The sequence below is a fragment of the Pseudorca crassidens genome, chromosome 15, assembly GCF_039906515.1.
Source record: "Pseudorca crassidens isolate mPseCra1 chromosome 15, mPseCra1.hap1, whole genome shotgun sequence".
Classification (NCBI taxonomy): domain Eukaryota; kingdom Metazoa; phylum Chordata; class Mammalia; order Artiodactyla; family Delphinidae; genus Pseudorca; species Pseudorca crassidens.
Genome location: NC_090310.1, coordinates 56,502,042 through 56,521,561, shown reverse-complemented (window position 1 = coordinate 56,521,561; position 19,520 = coordinate 56,502,042). Strand labels below are relative to the sequence as shown.

The following is a 19,520-nucleotide window of genomic DNA, read 5'->3' as shown; positions in this document are numbered from 1 at the left end:
AGGTGATACCTCATTGCAGTTTTGAATGCATGTCTCTAATAATTAACACTGTTGGGCAAATTTTCATGTGCCTGTGGCCATTTGTATGCAAAGAGCCAGCTTTTTATTTCACTTATTTTCTCTATTGTTTTCTTTTTTCCAATCTATTTCTGCTTTTTATTTTTTCTTCTTATTGTTTGTTTTGGGCTTATTTTGCTTTCTTTTTTTAACAACTGATTATCAATTTATTAAAAATGTTGATTTAAGCATCGGCAATGGTGACTTCAACCTTGACTCCTGGCTCAATACTGATGGAAATGATCTGCTTAATCTCAGAAGGACTGTGCAGGTCAATGAGTCACTTGTGGATCCTCATTTGGAACCTTCATGACAAGGAGTTTTCCTGGTAGTTATTTTCAGAGTCTTGGTAGGCGTACAAAACAGTCCTTTCACTCTGAGATTCTTTTCCTTCTCGCCTCTGATTAGGTCATCACATACCTTCTCCAAAGACTTCGTGTTGCAGCTGGTGAGGGTGATTCTAATCCGGTGAATCGCTACCTCTGGCTCCAGGGAAGTCTTTCCGCTAGGCTATGACTGCGGTGCAGCTTTCTGACTGACTTGCTCCTGGGTGAGAGCAAACAGTGGTGAGTCAAGTGCAGAAGCGGGAGTCCCCGGGCTCCACTGCAGTGGTGACCGCATCTTCCTCAAAGCACTGCTTTTTTTTTTTTTAATACACAAAATAATTTTGAGAAAGAAGCTATAGTAATTAAGACTGTGGGATTGGTGGAGTGGTAGATACATAGATCAATGGAAAATAGTGGACAACACAGAAATAAATCTACATAAATATGCCTAATTTTTAGCAAAGTAGCAAAAGGAATCCAATGTATTCATTTTCAATAAATGGTGCTGAAGGAATTGAAAATCTATTGGCAAAAAAATAAACCTCCATTTATATATTTTTTCTAGAAAAGAGCAGGAGAAAATCTTTGGGACTTGGGACTAGGCCAAAAGTCAAGTCCTTGGGCTTGACACCAAAAGCACAAACCTTAAAAGGAAATCCATAAAGCAAAAATTGATACATTAGATCTTATAAAAAATTTAAAATTTTGTTCTGTAAAACTCCCTGTGCAGCAGATGAAAAGAGAGAAAAATATTTACAAACTACATATCTGACAAAGAGCTAGTATATAGAATATATAAAGAATTCTCAAAAATCAACAATAAAAAAGCAAACAATCAAATTAGAAAATGGGCAAAAGACATTAACACTTTACAGAAGGAGATTCTGTTGCAAGTAAGTATATGAAACAATATTCAGCATCATATGGCATTAGAGAAATGCAAATGAAAACCACAGTGAGGTATCACTATATACCTATCAGAATGGCTAAAATAAAAAACAGTGATACTAAATATTAGTGAGGATGCAGAGAAACTGAATCACTCATACACTGTTGGTGAGGCTGTTAAATGGTGCAGTCAACCTAGAAAATAATTTGGAATTTCCTCTTAAAACTGAAAAACAGGGGAGTTCCCTGGTCACCTAGTGGTTAGAACCCCAGGCTTTCACTGCTGTGGCCCGGGTTCAATCACTGGTCAGGGAACTGAGATTCCTGCAAGCCATGTGGTGCAGCCGAAAAAATAAATAAATAAATAAATACTGAAAAATGGGATTACCTTATGATTAGCAATTGTGTCTTAGGCATATATCATCCCAAAGAAACAAAAATGTATTTTCACACAGAAACTTGCACACAAATATTTGTAGCAGTTTTATTTGTATTTATTGTCCAAACCAGAAACTACTCAGATGTCCTTCAAAGGGTGAATGGTTAAAAAACTTTGACACATTCATACCATGGAATATGACTCAGCAATAAAAAGGAATTAATTACTGATATACACAAAAATTTGGATGAATACTAAGGAAAATTATGCTGAATGAAGAAAGCCAATATCATATATATATGGCATAATTATAGAAATGGAGAAGAGAGTAGTGGTAGCCAAGGGTTAGAGATGGGAATTAGGGTATGTGTGGGTGGCGCTATAAAGAATTATCATGAGGAAGTGTTGAAGTGATGGTGTAAGTTGAGTATCTTGAGGTTACACATGTGATCAAATTACTTAGAGCTATACACAAACACGTTCTAAGGAGTGCATATATAACTGGTGAAATCTGAATACATTCTGTGTTTTGTGCCACTGTCAATTTTCTGGTTTTGATATTGTACTATAACTCTGTTATTTTTGGAGGAAGCTGGGTAAAGGCCACTTGGAATCTCTGTGTAAATTTCTTTGAAACTTCTAGTGAATTTGTAGGTATTTCAAAAATAAAAAGTGTTTTGTTTCTTTTTTTCTTTAAAAAAAAGGCATCAAGGCTTCCCTGGTGGCACAGTGGTTGAGTGTCCGCCTGCCAATGCAGGGGACACGGGTTCGAGCACTGGTCCGGGAAGATCCCACAGGCCACGGAGCAACTAAGCCCGTGCACCACAACTACTGAGCCTGAGCTCTAGAGCCCACGTGCCACAACTACTGAAGCCCGTGTGCCTAGAGCCCGTGCTCCACAGCAAGAGAAGCCACTGCAATGAGAAGCCCGTGCACTGCAACGAAGACCCAAAGCAGCCAAAAATAAATAAATAAACTTATTAAAAAAATAATAATGATGATATATTTTATATTTGAATCACCTTTTTTCCTAGTGGAGACCCTCTGTCAAAACCATAATCCAGGCCACCACTTTTCCAAGCTGCCTGTGACTCACTCCAATACATTCTCCATATGTGTTTTCAACAGGGAAATCTTTCAAAAACCACCATCCTAGGTCACTAAAGCACACAAGTTTCCACTAAAGATGTAATTTCCCATAAAAGCCAAACTGTAAAGGGAACATTTGTTCCCCTTAGACTTGGCTTAATGAGCACTCTTGGAACTACCTAAAGCCTTTATCCTCCACCCAGAAGTGATGCTACGAGAAGTGAAATTACATATAAATCAGTAGTGCCTTAAGCAATTTACAAAAGAGTCCCCAAATGTAAGTTACATAAGTATAAATAATAATATTAATATCTCCCTCATCTTGTCTTTATCTCTAGGACTGGGAGGATCAAAGCCACCTGATAAGTGCAGCTTCAAAGATCTCTCCCATTCCAGGTCTGGGAATGGGCACACTGCAACAGGCCTCTCCATCCTCAGTTTCCACACTTCATAACCAGTAAAGGCTCCAAATCACCTAAAGTGGTGGTTAGAGCCTTTCTGCATATGATACCTTTTTTTATAAAATTAATGGCACTCATTCCAATAATGGCTTCAGCAGAGAAAACCCCCTTTTCAGTGCAATGTATCCCATTGTTGTTTGATTTTCCTCCATCACTAGAAGTGCCCTAACTGTATACTTTAATGAATAAAATTGATTTCCAACAAATTTTGCTTTGAGTAGCTTTTAAGTATTAAGACAGTCCTAGAAATAATTGGAGACTCTGGGAGAGGTGACAAGGATTGGGAAGCAGGGGCTAGTGGTAAAGCAGAGTTGGTAATCCTATCTCAAAATTTGGTTGGATTCCTTATGCAGTGAGAGGGATAGGGGAGAATCTGAGGCCTGAGGGTAGGGTTACCCATCTGATAGGCTATATTGGCTCTGGAATTGTTGACCAGGTCAGAGGCTAAATGACTACAAAAGTGTGATTCAAGGTTAGACCAGCAGGGAGGTGGACCCCACCACCCCAGGGAGTATCCAGCTGAGCAGCATGTGGCACTGGGCCAGTGCCAGTCAGCATCACTGAAGTGGGTCCAGATGCCATGGATAGGACTCCTGGACCAAGAGGAGGTCAGGTAGAGCTATACAGGCCCCTGCTCTGAGTTGGGCGGAGGGGAGAAAGTGAGAAGCAAGCCCCCAAATGTGCTGCAGCCCACAGTGGAGATGGTAGGATGACGGAAGACTTCGACTCTGCACCTATCCACCACTCAAACCTCTATCAGGATGGCACATCATTCTCAAAAACTTTATCTCAGGGAGTGCTTTAATACCTTGTCCCTGTCCAGACTAATGAGGAGGGACTCACTGATGAACACTTCTGGGAAGAAGGAGGAATAAGGGATGCACAAAGGTGGTTTAGGGACTTCTGGCTTCCATAGATTATCCTGGAACCTCGAATGGGGCATTTCGAAGGCTCAGTTTGGAGCAAAAAGACAGCAGCAAGGGAGGTAAGGCATGGAATGATATCAACACTATTAAAAGCACTGCATCCCATCATTTTAAATCAGCAGTTCTCAACCCTGGCTGCACATTGGAATCACCTAAAGGAGCATTTAAAATTCCTAGTGCCTGAGCCTCGCTCCACACAATTACTTCAGAATGAGGGATGGGGCCTAGCCATTGGTAACTTTTAAAGCTCCCCTGGGATTCTGCTGTGGAGCCATTGTTCTGTTCTAGACTTCACTACTTTTAAGTGTGATTCCCAAAACCACAGCACTGGTACCCTCTGGGAACCTGATAGAAATGCCAGGCCCCACCCCAGGCCTGCTGATGAGAATCTGCATTTGGATGAGATCCTCTAGGCACACTGCAGCTTGAGAAGCACTGTTCTCAGTGAACACTGAGAGCATTGGGTCTCACCCCTGGGTGCCCATTAGAATTACCTGGGAGGTACATTTATCCTGTCAGGGAAGAAAAAATTTTCCTCTACCCTTCTAGGTTCTTCTGGCTGGTCTAAGAATTAAGCTGACATGGGACAGATTAACAGGAGAAAATCAAACAAAAGTTTAACAACATTTTACATGGGAGAGACCCAGGAGAACTGAGTAACTCACCAAAATGGCCAAAACCCTCACCTTAAACACCAACCCAGCCCTACTAAACACTGACTTAGCAACTAAGTACAGTTAAGTAGGAGGATGGAAAGGGGAAGATGGTCAAGCACCTGCAGCCATGCTGGGGTGAATTGATCACCTGAGGGCCAAGTTACCTGGGCAACCAACTCCTCACCCTCAGAGGCACAGAGCTGAGGGCAGCAGAAGCCTGCAGAAGTGAAGCTGCTGAGGTTGAAGGCCTACGCTTCCATCCCCACTAGTGGCTCACAGTTGAGCCTGGAAGCTGGACCTTTCAAACAAACCCCCAGGAGATGTCAATTCTCCTCACATAATGTAAAAAGGTCTAAGCAGCCTCACACCCCTGAGAGGCTATTAATGAAGGGACAGATTTCTTAACATCCAGCACAAATCTGCTGCTCTAAGCAATGGGAACTGTGAATGGGGCGGGCAGGGATAAGGAAGAACAATGTTGAACTTTACCTGAGCTCCTAGAAAACGACAATGGTTAAGAAATCCTCTCACACTTTTGTTTTCCTGGAAACCATGCAAGATGGCAGTTCTCTTGCTCTCTCTACACCCCTCCTTGACCAGCCCCTGCTTGACCTACACCCTACTCACCTGACTGACCTTCCCTCTTAGCCATAGAGCCTAATCAGTAACTGTATATATGCTTGTTCCCCACAACCCAGCCCCCCACCCCCTAACCCCCATACTCTCTCATCCCACCCTACCTAGTGATTGTTCTAATCTTTAGATCAGAATGGCTCTACCCTGCAAGTTTATCAAAGAGGCTCTGAGGAACGTGCCCTTCTGCTGTTTTTCCTGGTAACCAAAGAGCCAACCTGAAATCAATTCCCCCTATAACTGGTAATACACCCACTCCCATAGCAAGGGCTGTGGCCATGTCCTGCCTGCCATCTGCCATATACAGTAGGCTGTTGCTTGGGATCTTGCTTTGGACATGTAAGATCCCCTATCTAATAAACCACTGATGTCTCTGTTGCTGACTGTGGGCTCTTTCTTAGGTCTTGAGGCTGGGAAACTATAGAGCTTGCTGGCCTGTGGGGTGCAGCAGTAGATGAGAAATGTTACCTGCCATATCCGCAAACAAAGGATACTGTGTTCATCAAGACATCAGCCACTACAGCCACTACTGACAGTGAGCTCTAAGGAAATTCAGGATGGAGACAAAGAGGTTGCCTGCTGCCAATCCCTCAGCCACTGCAGCCACCTTCAACTGTGCACCCTGAGGGTATTCAGGATGGAGAGAACAGGATATTGGCCCTAGATAGCTAAGGTGCATATTAAAGGAATGATTTCAATGAGCCCAGACTCATATCTTCCCAGCATAGAAAAGCACTAAATTCATTAACTTGAGATGTCTGGTTTTCTTTACTTAACAGTAATCTTTTGATATCCTGACTACCTGGTTTTTGTTGCAAAACTCCTATATATCCTGGCTCTTCCCTTACGTCTTCAGCCCAGTCCCTCAGAGTGATCTGAGAGACTGTTTTCCAAGCTTTAGTTCTCAGAAAATCCTCCTTATACAACATAATTCTCAACTTTTAGGTTGTGTATTTTTTTCAGTCAACAATTTTGGCAACCACAAAGGGACCCAGAGCAGATCTCCCTCCTTTGCCTGAACTCTACGAGGATCTGGAGCCTGGTACAAGCAGAAGTCTCTTGGTCCTGTCTACCTCCTCGGAGAGTCCAGGCATATTTGGGTGAGTCTATCCTGGTTCATGGATCTCCCATTATTGATTGATAATCCTAAATTTTATTCAGTCGTGTTAAACTCCTCTCTGGAGGAATAGGTTGTCCTTGAAATTTAGTTTCAAGAAGAAGTACCTGGGCTATCCTCTGTGAAAGACACTGAGAAAGATTTTGCTCAGTTTAAACATGGTGGTTTTATCCTCAGGTGAAAGACTGGGAAGACTTTGGTCATTTAAAAGAACACTGAATAGGTTGGACTGGGTAATTAGGGGGAAGACTGACCCGTCATTTTTCCTTGAATTGGCTACCTTAATAGAGTTTGCTGAAATAAAACTGAAATCGTATGAGAGCTTTCAGCTCTGAAGAAGGGGACATCTCCTCTCAGCCAGCAATTGCTTCCTCAGGTAATTGAGAAACTCGCAAAAGTGGTGGAAGCAAGTCCTCATACCATGCTGCAGTCCCTATAGGGAAACCCATTCATTTTAATTAAAGCTTGCTCTGCCAGGGACATGGATAAGAACTGGCCATTCCATGATCTGAGCACCCATGGTGGTCTTATAATAACAGAGGAAGAACCCAAGACACATAGAGGAGCTGAAATGACTCTGGGGTAAAATGTAGAGCAGTTAAGCTCACAAGCAGCACATTGGCGCATCACATTATTCTCACAAGTGATTTTGATTTTATTTCAACAAACCAACCTCAGAATGGGGAGCAAGGCTTTCAAAACAAAAGAAAAAGGGACAACATATTGCCAGCCTCCAATACCCTGGAAAGGTTTATGTACATACAAAACTTACACTTACAAGTACTTGCTTAATTGGGAACTAAAGAAAATTTTGCCCTGAAAATGACTAAAATGGGGCTATTTTATAGTGTACACAGCTAAGTTAGAAAAAACTGTCTTGATAAAACATCTTTTCAGAATTCTGACCTTAGAGAAACAAAGCCCTTCTAGGGGGAACTTGCATTTCTCTTCCTGTGTCTTTGACATGTAAATGTTCTACCTGATCTTCGGAGTTGTGTGTGTGTGTGCATGAGCCTGTGTGTATTTTGAGAATTTGGTCTCTGCCATGAAACTGGTACACATATGGTATACATTTGGCAGCCAACTGAATAGACTGGGATTCTGAGTAGTCTTTTGTGTGACTGTACCAACTCTCAGGGGCTTTTTGCCATCTTAACCTTCATTGTGTCAGCCTGTACAACAAAGACCTTTACTTTCTTAAAGTATTTTTTGGAGTAAACTTTCCGGATCTTGTTTAGGCAGCATCCTTAACACTCTCTTGTGGGGAACCCTCTTGTGTCTCATTGGTTTGAATCACTATTAAGATATATCTCATTAATAGACAAATGATGGATCCTTCAAACTGAAAAAACTTTAAATTGGTAAATTTCTATAGACCTCTCATTATAAACAGCTATTTTATTGGTACCTGTGAGGAAAATTAATCAAATTATATTAAATTTATATATATATATAAAATGGTTAACTTAAGAACTCCCTTAGTTTAAAACAAGCAAGAAAAACCAGTTTGGGAAGACTTATTTGTGTTCTCCTCTTCTCCTCAGCAGATCTTACAGATGCTAATAAAAACATTAGAATAATTAATGTTAATTAGGTTGATTAAAAGGAAAATAAGGAAAAAAAACTGAAGGGAAAGTATAGACACTTTTTCCCAACAAGGTAGAAATTTTAAAGGGACTTATTTCAAATGGATAAAGAAATCTTTAAATGGTTATTTTAAAATGGGATAAATAAAACAGATGTTAATGGGATTAAATCAAAGGTTTGATACAATACTACCTAAGGTTGGATGGGCCAAAGGGACCCCCCTATTGACCCCCAACAATAAAGGGCTCCAAACAAGTCTTCTTTATTTACCCCAGTTATATATATATTTAAAAGGCTGGGAAAAAAATTACAGAGATACCTGATCAACAATTACTTGGGGCGATATTTAGGCCAATTAATCAAGTTAAAGGATTGACAAAAGGGCCAGAGTACCTTGGCTCAACCCCTCCAGAAACTTTTATACAAAAATAGATGAAAAGGTCAGGATAAAAAGAAAGGCTTCTAGGACTCCTTGTAAGACCAACACTTGTTGATTGGATCTGAATGGAAACTAACGTTAAAAGTATAAAAGTTGATAAAATTGAGATGAAAATTTATAAAAATTGGTATATTTAAATGGGCTTTATATAAGATAGGTGATGCTCCAAGGACAATGGTGCATCAAGGACAAAGGACGTCCCTGCCTGAAAAAGTTTCAGCGTTACACCCCCTACTGGACTCTTAATCACCCTCCCCACCATGTTGCCAAGGTTAGGAAATTCCTGAGCCCACCTGGGCAACGCCTACAAAAACTGATCAATAGCACATGTTCAGGCTCAACTCTCCCAGACTACAAGGAAGTTGGCCTGCTGTTCTGGCAGTGACCCTTCCCTCTAATAAGTTCTATCTCCTTTACATTCTGCCTTATGTCTGGAAATTATTTTCCAACCTGCGTTCAGACCACGACAAGATTGTTACATCACTTTTGCTTAATTATATTGTGGGATAGACATGTTTCACTGGAGAATGCTTCCCCTGCTTGGTATTATAAAAGAGGGCATATGAATCTTCCCCTAGGGAAATATTAATTAAACATACTAAAGAAAACCAATAGGGTTACCTGAGCCCATATAAGATAAAGTAAAGCCGAGAGCTAATATTCGGGGGCTAATAATAATAGAGATTTTGGGCTTCCCTGGTGGCTCAGTGGTTGAGAGTCCGCCTGACGATGCAGGGGACACAGGTTCCGTGCCCCGGTCCGGGAAGATCCCACATGGCGTGGGGCACCTGGGCCCGTGAGCCACGGCTGCTGAGCCTGCGCATCTGGAGCCTGTGCTCTGCAATGGGAGGGGCCACAACAGTGAGAGGCCGGCGTACAGCAAAAAAAAAAAAAAAAAAAATAGAGATTTTGCTCTGGGTCTAACTTGTATACTCAGAAAGAGAGCCTTTGTTGAATGCCTTATACAAGTTTTTGAAGGCATGATAAATTAAACCCACCCTAAAGTGCTAAAACACAGAGCTCTGAAATTTCAGTTTAGTTGGAAATCTTCTCACTGATATAGAAAAACAAATTAAAGAAAATACATTTGGGGCTTCCCTGGTGTGCAGGGGTTGAGAATCTGCCTGCTAATGCAGGGGACACGGGTTCGAGCCCTGGTCCGGGAAGATCCCACATGCCGTGGAGCAACTAGGCCCGTGAGCCACAACTACTGAGCCTGCGCGTCTGGAGCCTGTGCTCCGCAACAAGAGAGGCCGCGATAGTGAGAGGCCCGAGCACCGCGATGAAGAGTGGCCCCCGCTTGCCACAACTAGAGAAAGCCCTCGCACAGAAACGAAGACCCAACACAGTCAAAAATAAATAAATAAACAAATGTGGGGTTTAAAGAAAATACATTTGGGCAAATCAATCTTTTAATATCATTTATGTGACAGACCAGCTCTCTGGGGAATTAAAAGCAACTGTCTTTGTCTTGCAAATCTCTACAAATCAGAAATGTAAATACAGCCCACAGTGACCTGAGACTGAACCGAATTAGCTCAATCAGGTAGAACCTGAAACCAATGGGAAAAAAGGGAAAAGGTGGCATTTTAAACTCAAACCAGTAGAAAGGCTCCCTCAACCAAAATCTAATTCATATTCTCCTTAAGGGTTTATCAAGGACAAATACAAATCAGAAAAGTCTTTTCCACAAACAGTAAAGTCTTAGTCATCTGAGCAAGCAAATTTAATTTATTCCAACTGTTATTTATAAAATAGTAAGTTTAAATTGTAATACCTGATTCATAACTAAGTTTTTATTTTTAAAATTCATTTATTTATTTTTTAGCCATGTCACATAGCTTGCGGGATCTTAGTTCCCCAACCAGGGACTGAACCCCGGCCCCAGGCAGTGAAAGAGCAGAGTCCTAAACATTGGACCACCTGGGAATTCCCCATAAAAAAGTTTTTAAAGTGAAGCTATGAGATCTCTAGTTTTGTCTGTTTATATGGCTGTGTGTACATTATATGTGATGTCTGTACCTCTGGAAAATATTATCAAAATTAAATGTATAAAAGAGCTCTATTTAATTGACTTAAAAGTAAGCACTTACAAACTAAACATTTCTAAATATGAAAGAACCCGGCCAGAATAAATTTCAGGTTCACCTGATCTAGGAAATACAATATTAAATCAACATCTGGTATGCTAGCTTAAGCTAGTTGAAGCTTATTGGTTTAATCAATATAGACGTGTTTTACTTTTATTTACCTAGGTATCCTGAATGTCAATACGTTCATGATATTTCTGTTACAGAGTTTGTCAATAACAACAACAAAATTAGCTTGGTTTGGTAATATTTTCATAGGTTATAAAATAAATGTAAATGAGATAAGAATTTTCAGGTGAGCTCTTTAGGAATACTTACGCTTTGGGTACGTCTGTCTAATCTAGTTTCTCCAGATTTTGGTAAAGAGTTTTGCTAATTGATGGGAATTCACTGAATATCTAGGTCACTTCAAATAAGATAAGATACTGGAAACTTAATTGCTAAACAGGTCTAAATTTACCTACTTTTGTCTCCTTACAAGAGGGAAACTAAAGGTATTTGGGTTTATTAGACACGTATACTGTACCTCATTGAGGAAAGAAATTATATGTTTCAGAGGTTATGGGATACTCCAATCAGAAAATGCTAGTATGACAAACAGTTTACAATTACTTGCTGCTTGTTGGTTTTTGCTAGAGATTAAGATTTTAAGGGTTAATATTTGTAGTATGTAATTAAATCTACTAAAGATAATAAGGGGAACATTTCCATATACAAAGAAGTAGGATGTGTGTTTTCAGCAAAAGAAGGTGTGGAAACATATTTTGTTAAGGGGAAAGAATAATTCTGTCCCAAAGCTGGTTATTTCTGGATAAAAAAAATAAGGGACAAACTAATATGGACACAAAAAGTTGTGGAAGGTTTGCAGAAAGGGAGCCCTGTAAAAGAAGTTTTGTACATAGTCAGGCTGGAATTAGACTAAATTTAATTAGGTAAATGGGCTTTGTTATTAAAAGTAGGCTGGTACAAGACTGGACTTGCTTCCTATCTCTCTATTAAGAGAGCAAAGTTTTCTTGGAATACTGTTTTTGATAACAGATTGTGTGAGTTCTTTTGCCTTTCAGTGATCTGTACTTGGTTTTCTGTTTCTTAAATCTTTTGTCACTTTGGTTAAGTGAATAAGTATTGTTCTACAGTGATCTATGATCCTATCTGATCAAGTGTTTTGAGACCTTTTTGATATTTTTGACAAACTTCTCAAATATCAAATTCTAACAAGTTATTTTGACCTCTAGCTAACTCTGAGATGCTTCAAAGGAACCCTGAGACATCTCAGAGAGGAATATTAAATTAATATTATTTGGTTTATTTTGTATGTTAAATTACCTAAGAAGCATTGTCAAATGATTGGAGATGAACTTTTGGTTATATTGTATGGATAAATGTCATTAATACAGATATTCTAAAATTTACATGGAATTCTTAAAAATCTGATATGCTCTGGGATAATGTTATCAGTCACAATTCTAGTTATTATCTTAAAATGTATGTCCAAGAAATATCCAAGTTTCTTGTCAATTTCACTGTGACCAGATCTTTCACCATGTAGTCTTTTGCTGTTTATACACAGTCACTGTTTTACTCTGATACTCATAAAATGAAGATATCAAAGAAAATTCATAAAAAGAACTTTTTTTTACAAATATAAGTTCTGATAACTTTTAGATCATACCACTAAACTGGGTAAAAAATTTACAAAACTCTAATGGAAAACCCGATTTCATCCAGATCATCAGGAATTAATTACATGGTACTGAATGAACTGATAAATATGATTTATAATTTTATGACTTTTTCTGAAATATACTGACTTTTTAAAATAAGATTATTTATTTGTTTATTTATTCATTTTTGGCCACGTTGGGTCTTCATTGCTGCACTTGGGCTTTCTTTAGTTGCAGCGAGTGGGGGCTGCTCTTCGTTGCGGTGCACTGGCTTCTCATTGTGGTGGCTTCTCTTGTTGCGGATCATGGGCTCTAGGTATGCAGGCTTCAGTAGTTGTGGCACTCGGGCTCAGTAGTTGTGCGCATGGGCTTAGTTGCTCCACAGCATGTGGGATCTTCCCGGGCCAGGGCTCAAACCCGTGCCTCCTGCAAAGGCAGGCAGATTCTTTTTTTTTTTTTTTTTTTTTTTTTTTGCCGTACGCAGGCCTCTCACTGTCATGGCCTCTCCCGCTGTGGTGCACAGGCTCCGGACGCGCAGGCTCAGTGGCCATGGCTCACAGGCCCAGCCGCTCCGTGGCATGTGGGATCCTCCCGGACCGGGGCACGAACCCGTGTCCCCTGCATTAGCAGGCGGACTCTCAACCACTGCGCCACCAAGGAAGCCCGCAGGCAGATTCTTAACCACTGCACCACCAGGGAATTCCTGAAATATACTGACTTTTAATCTTTGTTTTCCAGAAAAACCTTTCCTCTTATGCTGTGACCCACACAAGTTGATAAGTATACCTTTGTAAACAAAGATAAAACATGTATCTTTTTCTCTCTACCTGATCATTCCAGAATTTGTCTTCTCCAGCTGACTCCTTGCAGACTTGATGGTTTACTGCAACCAGATTACAACTAGTTATACTAATTATTGTTTTAATTTGTTCTCTTTGTTTCCAAATTGTTTATTCGTTGTGTCTCTCTCTGCTGCACTATGACTTTATTACTTATCCTGTCTAGTTTATAAGATTGTCTTTTGCATTACCCAATGTGTAACCAGGACTCCAGCAAAATTAATGATGGCTAAAATTCTTGAGACTGTTGATTATATATAAAAAACTCCACATAAAGTAATTGTAATAGTGCAAATCTAGATATGGGAAGAAGCAACAAGGTAAAACATTTCCTGGATCATAATAGACTAGTAAGATAGAAGAGCCAAAGAATTTTAGATTATCAACAGGGCCTGATCCAAAAAAGATCAGCACATTGAGTGGCATATCAGCAGAATCCTTGCCTGATCTAGGAATGAGCCGTCTTGGCGCTGTGGGACAAAATTTGTCATAAAAAGCCTCCCAAACATTTGTTGAACTTATTACCAAGGGGAGGCACTGTGGATGAAAAATGTTACCTGCCATGTCAGCGAAGAATGGTCATCAAGCCATCAGCCACTATAGCCACTATTGACAGTGAGCTCTAAGGGAACTCAGGATGGAGACAAGGAGGTTGCCTGCTGCCAGTCCCTCAGCCACTGCAGCTACGCCTGCACCTTGACGGGATTCAGAATGGAGAGAAGCAGGATATTAGCCCTAGATTGCGAAGAAGATGCGTATCAAAGGAATGATTTCAATGAACCCAGACTCTTGCATCTTTCCATACATAGAAAAGCACTAAATTCATTAACTTGAGATGTCTGGTTTTCTTTAATTAACAGTAATCTTTTGATGTTCTACCTGGTGTTTGTTGCAAAACTTCTATATATCCTGGCTCTTCCTTTACCTCTTTGGCGTAGTCCTTTAGAGTGATCTGAGAAGCTGTTTTCTGGGTTTAGTCCTCAGAAAATCTGCCAAATAAAATATAATTCTCAACTTTTAGGTTGTGCATTTTTTTCAGACACAGCCCAACCATCCCTTTCCCATAAGACTTAGATAAGACTCACAGATGCTACCCCCACCTTGGCCAGACACAGGCCCTCCAGATTCCCATTCTTTGCCTCATAAGTGATTGGCTGAACTTCTTGCCCCCAATCATCAGTAGGAACAAAGTGCTTGTTAATCAAACTTTGCTTAAGATCATCTCCTTCCCTCAGGTCCCTGAAATTTTGCCTACCCTCAACTTGAACCAGCATACAGCCCCTCTTGAGAATATCCTGGCCTCAGCGTAAAATATCCTCTGATACACCGTCTGATGTTGTCACTCCCCTTTATCCCATGTCCCTACCCCTGTTCTTTCTATCCTTCTCCCTATAAAAGATAAAACCCTCTTTGCCTAACCATTGAAACCCACGGATTTTATGGTCAGAGTGTTTTCCCTCTGCCCCACTCCCTTTCCCTTTCAATAGTACCTTTTCTTCCCTTCAATAATCCTTTCAAATAAAGTCTCTTTATAGAGAGCTGACGTGAGAAATCATTTGACAGGGGAAATGGAGAAGTTAGGGGGTAGCTATTTGGACAAGTCACCCTGAGAACAGCATGAGGAAGCTGTGTCTGGGGAGGGTGAGAGGGTGAAGGATGGGAAGTAGGGTCCTAAGGACTAGCTGGGGATGACAACCTTTTGCCCAGGGTCAGCAGCAAAGAACAGGACTGAGGATCCAGAGGGTTGGGAGAGTGAGGGGGTCTGCTACCCCAGACTCAGGCCTGGATGCCATTTAAAATGCTCCCACCCCTTCTTCCCTGCTCTTCACTCCCCTAGCATGGGACACTGTTGTGAATGGGCCCAACACTGGCCAAATAATGGAGACTGTAGACTGCCTCCTACCTGCTCCCACCACTGCAAACTTTCCTCTAGTAATTAACGCCTCACTCTCCTATACCCTAGATTTCTCTCCCATAGACCAGCTCCTTCCTAGCACTCAAACATCTCCCTCATCTTAAACAGTTTCCTCTTTGACTCCCAGTCCAGAGGCTGCCCTATTTCTCCGCAAATAACCAAATTTATTTAAATGAGTTGTCTTCATCACTTCATTCCCTCACCTCCGAGCCAAGCCTCCCACAGAGGAAGCTGCCAGCAGACCTCACGGTTCCACAGCATCTCCCTGTAGCCACATTTGCAGGCTTGTCTGACTTGACACAACAAAGTTCCCCAGACTTGACCCTCCTCCCTGAAGCTTCTCCAGTGAGTTCATTGGTGCCACAATTTTGTTACTCCTATCTCTCTGGTTTCTCCTGAAACTTTGCTGTTTTCCCTCCTTTGCCTGGGCCTTGCTTGTGGTCTCTCTTTTCTTTTCTCCCCTAGCTATACTCTCTCCCAGGGTTCCAAGTATCACTTACATGCTGATGACCACTGGACTTAAATTTCCAGCTCGGCACAATCCCCTGAGTTCTAAACACATCCTCCCAGCTGCCTACCCAGCATCTCACCCTCAGAAAATGGCACCTCAATTCACATGGGAGTTGGTTGTCAGGCTTGCCTTTCCCTCACTCCCCACTCCCAAATCATCAGCAAGACTCATGGCTACTTCTTCTGAAATCTGCTGCTTCTCCTCATGCCCACTGCCACCACTCTAGTCTAGTCCAGGCTGTGGGCATCTCTCCCTGGACTTCTATGAGCCTCTCAGCTCACCTTCTCCAAACTGGTCACCCTACCCCACTTAACCGCCATAGTGATCAGGTCCCTTTCCTGCTGAAAACTTTGATGGATTTTCACTGAGTTTCAGTGATAACCTTAAGTCCTAAACATGACCTACAAGGCCCAGCATCCTATGCTGTGTGTCCCCTTCTCCCCCTTCCCTTGCTCACTGTGCCCCAGCCATTTCCTGAACTCACAGAATTCTTTTCTACCTTAGGACTTTCCTCATGCTCTTCTTACTGTTTCTGGAGCACCTGCCTTCCCATTTTCTGCTTGGTTAATGCCAACTTATGTCTAAGTCACGTCCATATATATTCAAGAAGGCCGTTCTGTTCTCCCCAGAGTACACCTGTCCTTATGATCTCTTGTCACACCTGAGCTTCTCCTTCCCAGTACTTACTATGTGTGGATTCTGGCTATTTATTTCTGTAAATAGTTGTTTAATATCTATTTCCTCCATTTAACTCTAACTTAGGGGAGTGATACTGTCTGTTTTCATCACAACTATAACTCCTAGTTCTTAGTATAGCACTAGACACAGAATAGGGGTTCAATAAATGGTTCTTGAATGTACACTAAGTATTTTACCGTAATAAATAGACACACACCACAAGGACGTGGAGTGCCCATCCCCCCAGCTGCTGTGAGTGTTGACTGCCAATGTCACACAGTTGCCCCATTCCTTTGGAGAACTGCCCTCAGCTGAGAAGGGCTGCCTCATGGCAACCCTCAACCCCACAGATTACAGACTTGCTCCCTTGCCTCAAGGTAAGGTGAGCAGAATAAGGAAGGGAAAACCAACACTTTGTGATGCCATTCATGCTCTATAGCTCCCCATGGGATCAGGCTGAAGCTAGACATCACTTGATGTAGGTCTTTCCTTAGCAGCTTCTCTATCCTGCTCACCTAACCAGTATTTCTTGAGAGCTCCTTCTTAATAAACCACTGAACAAGAATCTCGGTCTCAAGCTCTGCTTCTAGAAAACCCAATCTAAAACACCTATAATGTGGAGGAAAATATGTGGAGTCAGGGAAGAGAAGGAAAAATGAAATGAAGAGAAGTGAAATGAAAGGAAAGAGAGACCTTGTATGAACTAAAGCATGCCCCAAGAATTGAGGTGGATAAATCAACTCTCTGTATCTTTAGTTCCTCCCCCAAATTATTGAATGAATGGAGAGAGGAGAGAAGGGGAGAAGAGGAGAGCCCTGCTTCTTCCCCCAATTCTCCTTTATATTCTCCATTCATCCCCTGTCCTTTCACCCCACGCTAACATCACACACACCCCTCCCCTACTGCTCTGCAGGAGATGCAAATGCACACTCTCCAATCCCTTTGGGTTTCTCTTTTAATGCCCTTGGGAGGTAATAATGTGTTCAGTGAGGCAAGAAGGGATCTGGTAGGCCCCAATTCTTTAATGGAATCTCAGCCCCTCCTAAAGGAAGAGAAATGGACATTAGGTTCATATGAGGCAGGAGACAGATGGGTCCCCAGGGCAAACAGTTGAGTTCGTTTCTTGTGGACGACACTCTGAGACGAGATGGGAATAACAGGACAATTGAGAGAGGAGGCAGGGCCCTGCCCAGATAGAAGATAAGAGACCACATATTCCTCATTCTTGAAGTCAGGAGACCTCCCCGACTACACATGCACAGAAAAGCTCTTGGAGTTCAAAAGGGGAGTGATGCCAACTAATGCTCACTTACCCATAGGCCTCTTCGGTAGAATCCATCTTGGCTAAGAGATGCATGCTCACACATGGGAAAATCCTGAGATATGCCAAATATGGACTCTGAACCAGGCAAATCAAAATGATTGGTCAAAGAAAACATGGAAGAAATGCCCCATAAAAGTGATTCAAACTGCTATGAAGGAGCGACTCTCTCTCTGAGTCCACCTGTGTGTCTATCCATATGTACTCTTTTTTTCTCTTAATAAATACTTGTTTCACTACTTTCTGTCTTTGGGGGAAATTCTTTTCTGCAAAGCCATAGGGCTAGGGCCTTGTCACTGACCACTGGTCCAGTGGCTAGGATTCGTTGCTCTCACAACCCCAAACTGACCTCAATCACTGGCCGGGAACTGAAACCCTGCTTCAAGTCCCTGCAGGCTGAGGCCACCCGAGATCACATAAGCCTTCTTTGTCCTGGAACCACCCAGTATGCCCTGTGTGTCCTATAACACAATCTTTTGTTAATCACTAGCTAGGGCACTGGGTAAAGCAGTTTCAAATCCTGGCCCCCTGGGCTAATGGCATTTAAGAGACAGAAATATGTTGCCATGGTGACACTGTAACAGATTAAATTACAAATCCTCCTGGAGCAAATCTGCTTTCATAAGGTTAGACTCTGCATGAGGAGAGCAGAGGAAGTTCCATGCCCTCTCAGGACAAATTTGGGGCCAGTGGATCTGAGAGGTGGTAGGGAAGTGGAACAGCCACTACTCCTATCTCAGGCCAACATTTCTTGGTGCTCTGGGCTTCCTGAGTCAATCTTGCTTCTAGAAATGGAGTGTCTAATCCAAAGCTTGTCAATGAAAGATATCTTATGTCATGCTTTTTTTTTAAACATCTTTATTGTAGTATAATCGCTTTACGATGGTGTGCTAGTTTCTGTTTTATAACAAAGTGAATTAGTTATACATATACATACGTTCCCATATCTATTCCCTCTTGTGTCTCCCTCCTTTCCACCCTCCCTATCCCACCCCTCTAGCTGGTCACAAAGCACCCAGCTGATCTTCATGTGCCATGCGGCTGCTTCCCACTAGCTATCTATTTTAAGTTTGGTAGTGTATATATGTCCATGCCACTCTCTCACTTTGTCACAGCTTACCCTTCCCCCTCCCCATATCCTCAAGTCCATTCTCTAGTAGGTCTGTGTCTTTACTCCCATATTACCCCTAGGTTCTTCACGACCTTCCCCCCCCCCCTTAGATTACATATATATGTGTTATCATACGGTATTTGTTTTTCTCTTTCTGACTTACTTCACTCTGTATGACAGACTCTAGGTCCATCCACCTCACTACAAATATCTCAATTTTGTTTCTTTTTATGGTGGAGTAATATTCCATTGTATATATGTGCCACATCTTCTTTATCCATTCATCTGATGATGGACACTTAGGTTGCTTCCATCTCCTATTGTAAATAGAGCTGCCATGAACATTTTGGTACACGACTCTTTTTGAATTATGGTTTTCTCAGGGTATATGCCCAGTAGTGGGATTGCTGGGTCGTATGGTAGTTCTATTTGTAGTTTTCTAAGGAAACTCCATACTGTTCTCCATAGTGGCTGTATCAATTTACATTCCCACCAGCAGTGCATGAGTGTTCCCTTTTCTCCACGCGGTCTCCAGCATTTATTGTTTCTAGATTTTTTGATGATGGCAATTCTGGTGATCTTGGTTGTAGCTTTTTCTCCTTCATCACTTTAAATATGTCCTGCCAGTTCCTTCTGCCTTGCACAGTTTCTGCTGAAAGTTCAGCTCTTAACCTTATGGGGATTCCCTTGTGTGTTATTTGTTGTTTTTACCTTGCTGCTTTTAATATGTTTCCTTTGTATTTAATTTTTGACAGTTCGATTAATATGTGTCTTGGCCTGTATCTCCTTGGATTTATCCTGTATGGGACTCTCTGTGCTCCCTGGACTTAATT

The 19,520-nt window shown here is 41.6% G+C and overlaps 1 protein-coding gene across 1 annotated transcript; it reads right to left on the bottom strand.

Moving 5' to 3' along the window:
* Positions 1–241: 241 nt before the first annotated feature.
* LOC137208042 (small ribosomal subunit protein uS10-like) lies at positions 242–17,594 on the bottom strand. Its single transcript, XM_067708496.1, is given in 3 exon segments — positions 242–366; positions 369–562; positions 17,569–17,594. Coding segments are annotated over 3 exon segments (345 nt in total).
* Positions 17,595–19,520: the final 1,926 nt, after the last annotated feature.